General features: G+C 40.8%; 1 protein-coding gene across 5 annotated transcripts in view; it reads right to left on the reverse strand.

The window, feature by feature from the left end:
* Positions 1–15,275, reverse strand: part of ARMH3 (armadillo like helical domain containing 3) — a 123,538-nt gene that overhangs the window by 84,060 nt on the left and 24,203 nt on the right. For all 5 annotated transcript variants that reach the window (XM_053948560.1, XM_053948559.1, XM_053948563.1 and 2 more), the window contains exons 15-20: positions 12,016–12,117; positions 6,927–6,985; positions 5,538–5,603; positions 4,379–4,448; positions 2,853–2,913; positions 190–278 (exon numbers count right to left, since the gene is read on the reverse strand). In XM_053948560.1, the coding sequence (XP_053804535.1) occupies positions 190–278; positions 2,853–2,913; positions 4,379–4,448; positions 5,538–5,603; positions 6,927–6,985; positions 12,016–12,117 (447 nt within the window). The remainder of the gene's footprint in view (positions 1–189; positions 279–2,852; positions 2,914–4,378; positions 4,449–5,537; positions 5,604–6,926; positions 6,986–12,015; positions 12,118–15,275) is intronic.

Here is a 15,275-nt window from a genome sequence, read left to right on the forward strand (position 1 = left end):
CCATTATGATAATGAACTGGCTTTCCAAAGGAGGCAATTTGCATGTAGCAACTAAGGAGCAACATAAAGATCCTTTAACAGAACTGCTGTTTCCTTTTCAAACCTGCAGCAATGGAACAAGCAGTCACGGCCACAAAACCACCACCACTGTGGGTTTTTCCTATTTGACTGTCTGCAGAGGCCAAGTACCTGACCAGAGCTCCCTCCAAGTGTAATGGAGCCTCACTCTGCATTTCTTCTGATAGCACAGCAGCTTGTGCACAATCTGAATGCACCGTCTGGAAAAGAGAGGGCAAAGGATTAATGACAATGCATCTTCCCACAATTCTACAGCAAGCCTGGAAAAATTGCTGAAATCAGCAGCAGGGAAATAGACAAATTCAAAGACTATCAGAAGAGGATGGGAGTTGTGACTTTGGCCTCCTAAGAGGAATCAACGCTCACAAATAAAGAATCTGACAAAATGAAAAAAGGGGCCTGTACGCCAGTTTACACTCAAGAGGATCGGACTAACCACAAATGCATGTTTGCTGTTCAAGAAATACTTTTCACTCTCTGCTACCGTAACCTAAGGGCCTCATAAACTCTACAAAATTAGTTACTTAACTTGCAGACTCCATTTATCTGAGATACTACAAGCTATTGTAAAATTTGGACACAATGGAGCTTCTCCATTTCTCTGGCCCCAGTGATGAGACTAAAGGAAATGAGGGTGTCAGAAAAACTACAGAATTTAGTTTGACTGAGGTGTACAGTTTAATTATGTTAAAAAATAAAAGAAATGTATTTCTATCAAATTTTCCAGTCTCCTTAAAAAAAACAATTTTAGTATGAGCTTTGGAATGTTCATACAATACACATGCAAACTTTGGAATCCCCCAAAATACAAGTAGTGCACTTGTCAAGTCTCCAAATCCTGTAGGTCTCTATAGCACCTAGTGTTCATACAGACTCTTAGGTGCACAAACATTCTTCACAAATAACATCCAAATTAAAAATACAGTACAGTGAATAAATTCTCTATCACTATCATTAGAGACAACACAAAAAATACATACAAACTTGAATTTGTCAGGCCAAGCTATTTTTAGCTATTAACATGTAGAAAAAAAAATAGAAGGAAGACTAAAAAAAGGAAAAATCCTTTCCCCCCCGGAATCCCTATTTCTCAAAAACACATTATCTCATTAAAACCCACATCTTTCTGAAAAGACACTGATGACAGACACGGCACATCAGATAAACACGGAGAAATTAAATTCTAAAAATTTGCATGGAATTTATTCAAAATGAGGTGCAAAGTTCAAGACAAGGCTTTAAAAAAAGGCTGTAGCAAAAAAAATAAGCAGAAGGTATGTATTATTCTTTTCAGACTCATAGATAATCCCAAAAATACCACAGGAAGGCAAGACTGAAACTAACTTTGAATAAAGGCAAAACTATTTATAATCACTGAGTATGACATTAAGTGCTGCATTTCAAATTGGATTCTCATAAATTCAACCAAGAAAAGGAAGCAAACCAGCTAGGATAGACAGCTGTCTTCAGATCAGGAACAGCAATCCCTATGGGGAGAAACTTCCTGCTTCTGATGTTACTGGTACTGGACAATGCCCAGCACCTTTTTGCCTCTGTATCTGCTTGGCTGTAAGTCAAGTTATGAAGTTATCCATAGGTGGTGTCCAGGGGTGTCTCTGGTTTTTAAAAGTTTTGTGCTGAGGATTCATAATACAAATAATGGACAAAAAGTACTCTTAGTCTAAGGAACCTGGATTTCTCTTTTAAATATTAATATGCCCAGCCTTGTGCAGCTTCATATTATCACCTCTTAAATGCACTGCAGAGAAGAATGACACTACTTGTGCATTCAGAACACCCACTTTGTCTGCAATAACTGTGTCTGCTTTGGGATGGTTTCAGACAGGAGTACAGTGAAAGGACTGCACAAACATGCCAAAATAAATGGATACGAATGTCCACTGATGGCTGCTACTGCTCATTATTTCTAGTGCTAAGGGGTTTCTAGATGTGATGTTGCTTTTGAGTCAAAGCATTTCACACCTTTCCTGTGAAATTCCAGAGCATTATACCCATCTACAATTAGTTCTGCATTGTCATAAAAAAAAAATTCTCACAAACTCAATTAACTGTACAATCCTTGAAAAGGAATGGTAATTGCAAGGCTATTTGGGCAAAATCAGAATATGCTGGAAAGTCACCTTAAGAGAAAACATCCTGTGTGTCTCTATCTTCCCTGCAGAATATAGTGCTGTTCACACCTTGGGGAAATTCAGCACTGTACAAACAGTCAGAGCAAAGCCAACACACTGTCTAAATCCTACTTCTGCCTTCCAGCCTAAAGCAGTACAAAGCACTGGAGAGGCCCCTGTGGGGCCTCTTGTCTCCTTTTGCCCATTGCTAAGTTTTACCCCTTTCTGCTTAGCAGGCCATTTCAGGCTTAAACCTCCCTCTCTCCACTGCCTTCCAGGCCTCATGCCAGTCCTCCTCACTTTTTCAAAACTGTCTTTTCTGTTTCTAGACCAAGATTCATCTTCTGGGAAGTGGGGATTGCTGCAATGACTCTGTGTTATGAAACTTCTTTTAGACTGAAAAGCTCTTTGTGTTAGATCAAGTAGATTAGGAAAACAGTCTGAAATTGAATTGCTTTCAATTTTCTAGCACACAGAGAATTTTTGAAGTAGAAAAAGTTACTGGAAGAGTTCATGAAAAGCCATCCTGCTCCCCACCAGCCACAAAGGGTTATTTCAGCCTGAAGATTGCTCTATGAGCAGCATTCTACCTAAATTCAAACTTCAAACGAAATCACAGTGAGTTACCCCACAGACACTTACACATAGAGATCCATAGGAAATTCTTTCATCATGTGTGTTACAATGAATTCCACCATCAAATCTGACAGAAAAGAAAATGATAAAGTAAGTATTGAGCTGGTTACTGTTAGCTTTTAGTAGACTACAAGGAAGTCACACTGCCCCACCTACCTATCTCTACCAGACAATAGTCCTGCTTAGATGAAAGGGATTTCACTTTTTTGTTTGTTTGTTCTAAAGAATATTAGACATTTGCTAGAACTAGAAAAGAACCTCCTGGAAACTGAGGGCACATACTGTAATTTGCTTTGAGGCACTGCTTTTCCATATGGTTTCCCCCACTATTAGTCAAATAAAGACTACACCATGAATTCTGATGTTTAGAATTGCTCAAGCAATATTTCAAGCCCTGTCACGAATGGAAAATTCCATTAAGAAGCACAATTTAGAAAATTATTCAAAAACAATGCACAACCTAGATGCTACTTAAAGAGACATTGTAAATAACATCTATTTTTCCTAAAACAAATTCTGAAGCAAGTAAAGCTAGTTTGATCTCAATATGGGCTAAGCTTCTGCTTAAGACTAATTCGGGGAAAAACGAAAAAAGGAGAATGTGTCTAACATTTAAGGGCTTCCAGTATGAAGATAAGAGGCAAGGAGTATAGAAATACAATTGAGAGGAGCTAATGATAACTGAATGTGTGTGGGGGTGCGTCCAACCCAACTTCAACATGAAATGCTTATACCAAGCCACTGGTAACAATCGTGAGCTGTAACCTCCTAGGGCAGTAACAGCCCAGCAGTGTGACTCAATAGTGACTAAAAACAGTGCAGGTGAAGAGTGTATGGGATCTGATAGCTCTAGTAAGATTCTTCATGCAGCTGTGTGTCTTGGCTTCAACAATCACATTTGAAAATGTTGAAGTCTAAGACTGCTTCTGTACCATCAGGCTGAACAGCTATTCAGGGATCCAGGCTCCATCCATTTCTGAACCCACATGTGCTTTTGGCCTCCACAGTAACGAGAGTCACAACTTAATCATGTGCTGCATGAAAAGCTTTCAACTACGCCTCCATATCCACAGGCAAAACCAATCCTAGCTGCTAACATTCCTCTTGTTTTTTGGATCAGAAAAGGCTCAATGCCCAGCAAACACGTTCACAAGTATGTTTTTGTGAACCATAAGTCTGCCATCGTCATATCATCTACAAAGTACTTGTACCACACTCACCTAAACACTGAATTTATTAATCAACTGCCCTCCCTCTTGTTAAAAACTCAGCTCAAATGGGCAAAGCAATATCTGTAAAACTTTCTGTAAATGTATATACGATTTATTGCTCCAGAGCTGCAATCTTGGATTTGCCTGTGAGGCAGCCAAGTACTAAGATAGGCATGGATTGCTGGAAACATCTTTAGTATGTAACTGTCCCTCTTTTAAGTCCATCCACTGCTCCATTTAACCCTCAAATCTCAGGTTTTTGTTGCCCAACAAGAGATGCTTCAGGAGCCACAAGCACACACATGCTCTGACAACACTCACCGAGCACCGCACACACCAGCGGGCGGCAGGGCAGGTTCTTGTCTGCTGCTTTCTTCCGATGCCTCATTGGCTTCAAACACACAGAGATGAAAAGAAGTCAGCAGAAGCCTGAAGTGACAGTCTGTGTATTATTGTATTTTTCAAGCAAACTGTACAATCAGCACAGGCTTCCTTTTGTCTTTTTCTCCAACTGCCATCTTACACATACTAACCCTAAAGGCCATGGCTGGAGCAAAATTGTGCCTGCATTCCAGCATGCTGATACTGGGGGTTTGTTTCTCTAGCTGTGTAGCTGGAAGGCACTGTTCTACTGAGGGGAGGGACCCCAAGACAAAAACAAATCACACAGAAATTCCTCCCCCCTGGTTAACATAGTGATTTGTTTCTGACCCAGGAGTCCGATTGGCATTCTTAACTGTGTGTACAGTAGTCAATGGCTTTGGTGTTCATTGAAACAGACCAGAAAGGCAAACCGGATAGCAAATCTGTTGTTAAGGAGTAATGACTAGCATTCTTGCAGTATGGTCTCCATAAAGTAAGATGTTTGTTTCTTTCTTCAACAGTGAGTGACTTTCAAGTGCTGCTTCACTGTCAGATGAGGTGGAACTTTGTGCCAGTACCACAAAGACAGAATGCATCAAGTTAGGATAACCATTCAAGTTACTTGTAACTGCAGAGTTTCACGAGTCAGGTAAGGACACTTCCACCACAGGAAAAAGCTCTGGACAAAATACTTTCCTCCTTGCAGGTGAATTACTCCACCCAGAATGAAGCATAAACCAAATAAGAGCACTCAGTGTAACTCCAGCTGGCTATTATGTATCACATGAGGGCTAATGCTTGCTGGAGATTAAGGCAGAACGTTCTCTCTACCACTGGTGTCCTCAGAGACCTCCTAATACACAGCTCCTCACCAGCTAGACAGGCCTCTGAATTCACTGACAGGGCAAAGAGCTCTTTGTTCTTTGAAGAATGGAGACATTCTGAGAGCAGTTTCAAAATCACTCTGCAACTACTGCATTTCTGACAGTATTTCCACATGCCTTAGCAAGGTAGGTTAGATGTCTGTGTCACAATTTTCAACATATACTTTTCATACATACTCAAACCCTCTGTGTTTGCATCCTAAAGAGAAAACAATCTGGAGCAAAAGACTCACCATTCTGTGTAGGTTTACACGAAAATTCATGTTGTCATCATGAAGAAACGCATTAGCATATTGATCCTATTGAAAAGGGCAAGAAAAGGGAAGAAATATGAAAAGCCAAACACCCAGTTGCCTTTCAAATCACATGCGTTTCAGTGTCAAACTCCCAAGATACAACCACCAAGCTATAAAGTCATCTATCCATTTCTTCTTGTCCCACTCATGTCACACACAAGTAAACCCCTCCTGATCCCAATTCCACTTCAGAAAAATAAATTACTAACAAAACAAGCAGTAGTTCAGTCTAACTTTCTCCCCCCTTTGCTCATTTAAACTCTGACTGTACGTATCATGGTGTCACAAGTTTAACAAGTGTTCCAGGTGTATAAGAGGTGGTTCTCCAGCACGAGTTCTGTGACTGTGTGGATAAAGGTTTCTTCTGGCATTTTGATTCCAGAAGCTACTGCAGTACTAGCAGATAGGTTTATGAGCTGTTCCACCCCTCAAGCAAATCTCATTCCAAGACCACCTCTAAATTAAAGAGTCTTCTCCAGATAATGCACAGCCAGAATAGGTAATAAATATACCCTCTCTTTAATATCAGAATCAAAGAATGCCCTTGTTATGCAGGAACAGAATTTCTTATCTTGTGTTATATGCAGCCACCTAAAGAACAAGTGCCAAAACCATTTAATTAAAAAAAATTTAAATGTAGATGATTCGTTTTCAGGCTGCACCCTGAAGAAACATTCTTACAGAATCCTTACACAGGCTATCAACCTCACTGCTTTTTATTCTTTAAGGATAAAAGGTTTTTACTTGCAAGCAAGCAAAATGTAAATGCCACACAAACACAACCACCATTCAGGACATCAGTCAGCCACTAGGACATAGCCCCCATGAGACAGGGCCACATTCAGCCAGAACTGACAGCATAACTCTGTGACGCTGCTTTCTCACCTACTACCACATTTGCTACTTGTCTTGCTTGTAGGGACCTACAAACACATGACTTACTTTCAGACTTGTATCCTTCTTAGGCAGAAGGGATAGGGCACAGCCCCGTGTTTACCATGAACAGCACAGAGCTGAAAGCCATTAGCACATTACTCATCTAAAAGCCACACCACAGGGTCACTCAAAAGCTAAGAGAGAAAAGGCTTAGGTTCACTCTTTTTTCTCCTCATCCCCAGAAGCTGGCTAACTCAAATAAGATGATCCAATTTTCAAGTTTCAAGTCAACTTTAACAATACTGCATCAACTATATTAGCAAACAAGAAGTGCCTGAGGACCTCACCACTCAGTGCCACTGTGGATATTCAGCTCCCACCCCACAGGAGGCAAGGGGATAGAGGCCTGTAACACACCATCAGCTGAGCAGCTTCACACGAGAAACCTACCTCTGCAATGCATGTCAGGATAATGAGGCACAGCTTGCCACTGTGCAGCCGGTGCTCATCTGCAAAGGAGAGAAAACAAGTCCGCCATGAGCCACACAAGCCTAGCAAGGCTGAAGAGCAAGACAGCTGCTGCAGCAAAAGAAAAGCCCAGCTTGGAGAATCTTCACAGTCCTACTTCCTCCATGATAGCTAATAGTATTAAGCACTCACCCTCCAGCCTGGCCACTAAATCCCACCCACTTGTCACCAGTTTGCTATTGGGGAAGATGAGATAGGAAAGCCTTATAAATATGATTGCCTGGCAAAAGATTTAGAAAATACAGAAACTATAAGTGAGATTGAAATGAGAACAAGCTTTGAGATACCAAACCTTAGTTACTGAACAACTAAAAAACAATAGCATAGCCAGCTGTAGGCAATCTCCTCTTTGATTAAACAATGCCCTCTACCTACAGACAGGTCCAAAGGTCAAATGGAATGTTCTGTCTCACCCCTCAAAATGTATGGTTCATCCCACACCTGTAACGCTCCCCTGAAGCATCAGGTATCTGTAATCCCATTGGCCCGAGTCTTGTTCCGCGCCCACTTTGAAGCCCCTGATAAGGTGTGCCCAGGGGACGGGACGCTCTCTTGGAACCCTCTCTTGGCATCCTCTCCCGCCCCTGCTATCTCTCTCTCTCCCCCTATCTCTCCCTGCCCCCACTCCCTGGGGCCTGCCATGAGCTGCCACGGCAGCTCCAAGCAGGGCCCCACACCCACGCCCTTTGCAATGAACCGTATATTCCAAGACCTGACTTCAGAGATCTCTCATCTCCATCCATCTGGACCATCCAGGAGTCCAGCGCTCCCTACAGTCTGCACCAACAGCAAAGGTTCAGATTTGAACTTCCAACAGCATTGTAACTATCCGCTGGGCTTCTCTGTCATTCAGTTTTACTTCTGCAGATATTCTAAATACTGTCCTTCTGTCACAGCAGAGATACACTGTTCCCTCAGACAAGGTGGAAAGCAAAACATCACCTTTGCTGCAGCTTATGAAACAAGCAGCAAAGCTTTCAGAGAGGCACAGCACTGTGTAGCAAAACAACTGCTGACTTATGCTCTAAGTTCCAAGTTTTAACCCCAGTATTGGGAAACACAACCTACTTTGCTCTTTGCAAAACCATGAAAGAAGGGAGTCTGCAAAGACTTAGCATTTTAAGCCAAGAGTTTCACCCTGATCACATTCCACAAATTCTTATTCATCTCACAACTTCAAACAGCTTTTGCCTTGAATGATAGCTGGACAAAACAGAGGGACTAAGGCAGAAGAATGCAATTTTTATTTAAAACTCCTCTCAATTTTAACCTTGAATATAAAAAAAATCCCAAGATATATATAGTCAAGGAGTAACACAGGATAGAAGAAACCTCTGGTTCAATCCTCACTCAAAGCAGGGCCAGGTAAGATCATGTTGTAGAAGGTACTGTACAATCAAGCACATTTAAAAAAATCTTCATTCTAAAAAACAATGTGCTTGGACCACACGCCCCAAAAACCAACAAAAAAAAACCAACAAAAAACAACACACTGATAACTAAATTCTGAGGAGGCTTAACATTGCACATTCCCAAGATTTCCAAAAGCTACTCTAAAGCACAGGAGTACTAAACACACCATCTCAGACATCTGCCTTAGAGTCAAACTCAAAGGAGAGGGATATCTGAAACAGTCAGACACACTTTCATATAAAGCAGAAAACAGCATCAGCCAAATTCCTTCTTTGCAGGTGACTTTGACAAACACTTTGCTAGCTGGTGTGTATATGGTAATTATAAAAACAGATAGAATAGGATTAGCTAGCTGTTCTCTCTAGCTTGACACCTGTTTTGTTTTCTTTTCTATGCTGCTCAAGGACAGATATTTACAGATGTGTCCTGAAGTGTGCTGATTTCATCTTGCAGCACTAAGTAAGATGAAGAGGAATTTTGGAATGGGAGAGTTAAAAGCCTCTCCCATCTCCTTACCTCAGCTAAAACATTTAAGTATGAAGTTTTGTACTTCAGCAAGAAGGAGAAATGACCTAGAATAAAACTGATACACAAGAGGCTTGTTATTTTTATATTGTAGGGCCACACTGTATATTTCTGTAGGTGCTGCTCCCACTTCTGTCTCTGGGGATCATGCTGTAAAGGCTCCTGTTTCACACCATGGACTCTGCCCTCTGCCAGTGTATTGTGAACATCAGACCATTTTCAGGAGCTATGGGGCAGCCATGCCAGCAGTTACTTGCACACACACTTCACACTTTCACAGAAACCTTCATTAAAGTAACAAAGCAGACCACTTTCCACAGGGAGGTATAGCAGTATGAGACCTGTTTCACAGACAGGAGAAAATGACACAGAGGTTTTGTTTCTCCCAAGGCAGCTGCCTCTGACTGACACAAGGGAGGATAACAAGAGAAGGATCTAGCAAACACAATCTATTAAATTATGCTCTCTGGGACAGGACCAAAACAACTGTCTAGTCCTGGATGAAGAACAAACCAGTTTCCCTTCTAAGTGTTCTCACCTGTCTCAAGACAGAAGGAGTAAATTAGAATTATTTATTCCTCTTGTTATACTGGTGTCACGTAGAAGCACAGAATCCTTTATGTTAGAACAGACCTTTAAGATCATCGAGTCCAAATGTTAATCCAGCACTGCCAATCTCCCAGTAAACCATGTTCCTAACTGCCACATCTATATGTCTTTTAAATACCTTCACGCATTGTGACTCAAGGACTTCCCTGGGCAGTCAGTTCCATGCTTTATCTTATACAAGAAAAAAAAAATAAGGCAGTGCTCCATCTATAATCAAAATATAAAGTCAGGAATACACCCACTAGAATTAATAAGTATCAGTTTGGAAGGCACACTTTTTAAATGATCAATCAGTGGAGCTCACTGCCATGAACTACTGTGGTGGGAAGGTCTGCACGAATTTCAGACCTTATACAAGCTAGAACTAAAGTAAAGAAAGAAAGAAAGAAACATCAACTCCTGTCTCATAACACAATAAACTTATCTCTCACTGTCTTGTTTAGTAAGGAATCCCTTCTATCAGATTTCATTCTATCTGAAACTAATCCTGTGTGGCAGTTTCCAAGGCCCTGTGCAGACTTTCCATATTACAGTGACTAATAAGGGCAGAAGTTAAATTGAAAAATATAAAATTGTTCCATCAGAGCCTTGGATCAGCAAGACAGACCCTGAGAAAAGCAAATGAGAATGAGCAAATTAGAGAGCTGGTAAACCCTCCTCACATGTGCAATCTACTAAAATGACTGAGCCAAGATTGATGTGGCTTAGTTCAAAAGACAAAAGCAAGAGGAAACATGAAAGCAGACTTCAAATATGCAAGGGCTGACACATAGAAAAAAGAAATAATCCATTCTCAATATCTATCTTGGAGAAGATAACTAGTAATTAATTTAAATCACAGCAAAGAATTTAGGAAGCACACAAAGCTTTCTCACAGTAAGGATAGTTAAACACTGGAATGGATAGTCTGAAAATGGTGTTCCATTATCACAGTATCTTCATCCAACCTGTCAGCAAAACCTCTGAGAAAAGATACAGGCAAACCTGATTCTGCCTTGGTTCCAAGGAGTTGTGGTTTAACCCCAGACAGCAATTAAGTACCATGCAGCTGCTCAATCACTCGCAATGCTTCTCTCCCCACAGTGGGAAGAAGAATTGGAAATAAAAAGTAAATCATGTGGGTTGAGATAAGAACAATTTAATAACTGAAATCTCATCATGATAATCATCAGCAGAGTGAGAGAGGGTAACAGAACCAAAAAGAAACAAGCAATGCACAATACAGTTCGTTATACAATTGCTCACTGCCTGCTGCCCATCCCATCCCCAAACAACAATTGTCCCCTTCTGGGTAACTCCTGCAGTTTATATACTGGGTATGACATTCTGTGGTGTGGAATATCCCTTTGGTCACCTATCATGGCCCTGCTCCCTCCCTGCTTTTTGTGCACCTCCTCGCTGGCAGAGTACGAGACACTGAAAAGTCCCTGACATAGGGTTAGCACTACTTAACCAGAGCCAAAATATCAGTGTTTTATCAACATCATTCTCATACTGAACCCAAAACCACAGCACTGTACCAGATACTAAGAAGAAAATTAACTCTGTCCCAGCCAAAACCATATAGGGGTGCATAAAGTTCCTTCCGGTCCTAATTTCAATTATTACTTCTTCTTCAACTAGCTTGCTTACTGAACAAGTGCAAGACAGCCAAATACAATTTCACTGCAAGCTAGTAGATAAAAGGAAACTGCCTGCTCTCTTATTCAATGCTAAGCATTCATGAAATTCAGTAATTGATGTAACATAGCTCTGCAAAGATCTTCATATTTCTGTTGTTATCTAACTTAACAGCGAAAAGTCGGTAACAGCCTGAAATACGGTGCAAAGATCTCTTGTTATGTTCACACTGTGGTCCTGCCCTTATAACCACTGGATAAAACAGCACCCTTGGGTACCCTGAGCAGGAGATTAAGCAATATTTCAACTCCAGCCAGCTGAAATTAACCCCCACAGAACTACAGGAGAAAAAAAAAAAAAAAAAAACACAACACAGAAAGATACTTTCTCAAGCAAACTACTGCCAGTGCAGTCTAAGTTGCTGCTGCCCTAATTTTAATTACAGAGCTACCTGTTTAACCAAAGGACAAAGGAAGTATTTCCTTCTATTGCTGAGCTTTGCTCTCTGTGTCAGTTTCTAAGTGTTCTTAAAAATACAGTTCTCTGGTCTCAGACTTCCTCTTTCTGACAGATAGTTGTGAATCAGATATACTTGCGCCTTCAGCACATAGACAGGCTTGGTTATTAGGCATTATCATTTATTATTACATTCTTTCCATACCTGACATCTCTCCTACTTTCATAAGTCTTATCTCACAATAAGAAATCACTTCGTTTTTCAAAAGGTCAAATCGTCAATCTTTCTATAAAGAGACTCCACTTCTATTTCTGGAGTCACTAGGCATGTTCTTGTGCCCTCCTGACTTCAGAAGCACTGTTGGCTGCATCCACAGAATTCACTCACCTTTTGTGTCCTGCATCACAATTGAGCTGTACTTCAAGAAGGTTATCAGCAGGTTGCTAGTTTGCACATCAGCATCCAAAGGCAGCTCTGCAGAGCTTATAACTGGAACAAAGCAGGTAAGACATGTTTATCCTATGCAAATACAATAAATAACTATACAGAGAACTAAGACACAGACTCACAGGTCTGGAGTAGGATCAGCCTACTTGCAGGGCCACCTGATTTCCTCCTCCTCCTCCATGACCACACAGGAAAGATTTTGTTATGAAGACTGGTACCACTCCTTCAGAGACCATTTCATCTGCTCTAAGCAATGTGATAACCTTCTCTGTCCTGCCCCTGCTCCTCCTTCCAGGGAGATGAGCCCACTGTTTTAGCACTCATCAACATCTCCAGCCTAGGGAAATCTGGATATTTGCACTGACACCAAATTAATTCTTACAAGCAACACAGATAACAGTCACACAATTCTCATTTTATAAAGAGACGTGCCCAGGAAAGGCCCTTCTCTGTTTCAGGAATTTTTAAATATGAGTTCCAAAAGGTCTGTGTCAATTCCATTCTTCCCTCTCAACAACAGTCTCTCTTGCAGAAGCAAAACACAAGACATAATGTAACAATTATTGCAGGACCAAAGAGATAAAAAACAAAGGCAGAAACAGAAGATTTATAAAAACCAAGAAGCAAAAGCGGTCACAGTTTGTGCTAGATACATCTCAACACAGCAGGAAGCAGAAACATACTTTCCATACCCACAGCAGTTCATTGGCATTTCTCTAGGACACCAGCTGTACTTTTGACACCTTAACAGTGGACATCATCTGCCTTAGACTTTACAAGAAGCTATTTCATTTCCTCAGCTAATTGCACAATGTGCCTCCACACTCATTCCCCATTCCCCATGCACCATCTAAAGCACTGAGTTTATGAGCTGTCAAGCCTCTATCATGTGACTGATGACTGAGCCTGAGCTATCCTAAAGGGCCATTCTCTGCCTTTCCATTTGGAGAGCTTTACAAGAAATATTGAAAGGGATGAGAAAGATCAGTGGGAAACATGCATCATGCATTTACCTGCAGATCCTGACAGATAAGTCTGATACCATTTAAGATAAAGTAGCTCAGACAAAAAAAATCCCCAGACTGATGGAGCTAGCCTAGGAACACTTCAGTAAAGTACTTAATACAGTTATGTATGAAAAAAAAAGTGAAGGAGATAGGTGGGAACCCATAAAGATATTTAAATTAAATTAAATTTCTTTTCTCTTTCACATCAAAGAGCTGGAAAACAAGATACAATTGGAGAAATTACTGGTCTGAGAAAAAATTACTGCTTGAATTCTGTAGACATCAGTTTAGAAAATAAGTTTTGTTTTTTTTTTTTTTATGAACCTGCTAATTAACCTGGCAGAAAGTTGGGATATGTAAACAGAGAGGAGTATCAGACTGCACACAAAGAATGGGATATAAACAAGAACAGTTAATGAACACAAGATGAAATTAAACAATGAAAGCAATAGGGTCAGGAATTCAGGGATTTATTTCCATGGCCAGCTGAGAGCTCATCAGCTGCAAACAAAATACCATGATCAGATCACAAGGTGACAAGCTACCAACGTGAAGGGCTCAAGAGTGCAGGTCTACAACATATATCCAGAAATGCACTTCCAGCAGAGACACAAACACTGTAATGCCCTGCACAAGGTGCTGGTGAGGCCTTGTCTCAACCACTGTGCATAATTATGCAGAAGCTGTGTTCAAAGAGGATGAACTTAAACTTTGACAAGTTTAAAGACAGGCTAGTATGCTGATCAGGAGAACAGAGTACCTTTCTTGTGAGACACCAAAACACACAGGTGAGTAAACCAACACATGAGGAAGAGCAACCTTCATTTCAAGGGAGGCTTAACACCATGACAAATGGGTATGAATTGACAAGAAACCCAGGTTGCAAAGTTGAATACTTCTAGCCAAGGAACAAGATGCTGAAACTGCCCCCAAACAGAAATTATTGGGAAATAATTTTAACAGATTCAGTCAGAGCTTGATAAATTCAAGGGATTTTATGACGATATGCCTGCAAGCACAGGGCACTAGGCTCCAGAGTTAAGGAGACCTTTTCCAGCTCTATGCAACTGTCCTGACATGACAACAACATGACTGTTCTGTCTGCCTAGGGGGTGAAATGCACAGGTTCTCACATTCAGGAGGTCATAGATGGCTTGAATTATGATTGACTGAAGTCCCTCTCTTCTCATGCTATAAAGACAGCCTAAGACAGAGCTCCTTTTGCACTAGAAACAGATTTGCAGACCACTAGAACACAATTCTTAAGTATTATCTCATCTCTTTTCTGCCTATCCTCAGGAATGCTCAAGGCTTTTCTCACTTTTTAAGAAAGAAAAAGGTATTTATCATGAAACTGGACCTTGTAAGAAGTGAGGAATTAGATCTGATTGCTGGATGACTAGGTTGCGGGCTCCGAGGGGAAATAATTTCATCCTGTACACAACTGTATTTTGGTTCAGAGAAAAGTCTGCTTTAATATAAAACACCTTTCAAAATTTAAGGCTTGTATCTCATAACCCTGTATGAAGGCAAGTAAGGTTTCAACTGAGGCAAGGGCAGGCAGAGAAGGATGAAGGAGACAAGCCACCAGAATAACCCAGGATTCTTTAAACTGTGCAGTGAGAGGCCCAGAGTACAGCAGAGGTTCTCATAGAACTCAGAATTACACAATCACCTTCAATACAAAACTGTAGCCCTTGGAAACAGCAGGTCAAATAGATCAATATAACTTCACTGTTTGAATCACATAAAAAAAACATAATGGGGCTTTTAGGTTATAAAGGTTGCACATGCCCAGGCGTGAGCTGGTTTAGTCCATTCAGTCTTGAAGACCTGGGGCTCCTGACACATTACTAATGTGCCATGTCTGTTGGCAAAGTCTGTGCAATGAGACTGGAAGCTTTCTCACTCCCAATATTATGAATAGCTCAAAGATTTAGCTCAAAGTCTGCAAAATGTATTTATATCCCCAGTGGATCCCTCTTGAGCTGTTACAATGAACGTAGTGAATGAATATTTAACAACAGTAAGCAAACTGACATTTAGATAACTATGGTGACAGGCACACTTGATTTACATATTATAGATAAACAGTTTCTAGCAAAAGCCTCATTTCTCAAAAAAAAAAAAAAAAAAAGGAAGAAATCACTCTGAAGCACACATTGTTGCTTATCCTGGCTCATGATACAGACC

This window comes from Vidua chalybeata, chromosome 8 (assembly GCF_026979565.1).
Source record: "Vidua chalybeata isolate OUT-0048 chromosome 8, bVidCha1 merged haplotype, whole genome shotgun sequence".
Classification (NCBI taxonomy): Eukaryota; Metazoa; Chordata; class Aves; order Passeriformes; family Viduidae; genus Vidua; species Vidua chalybeata.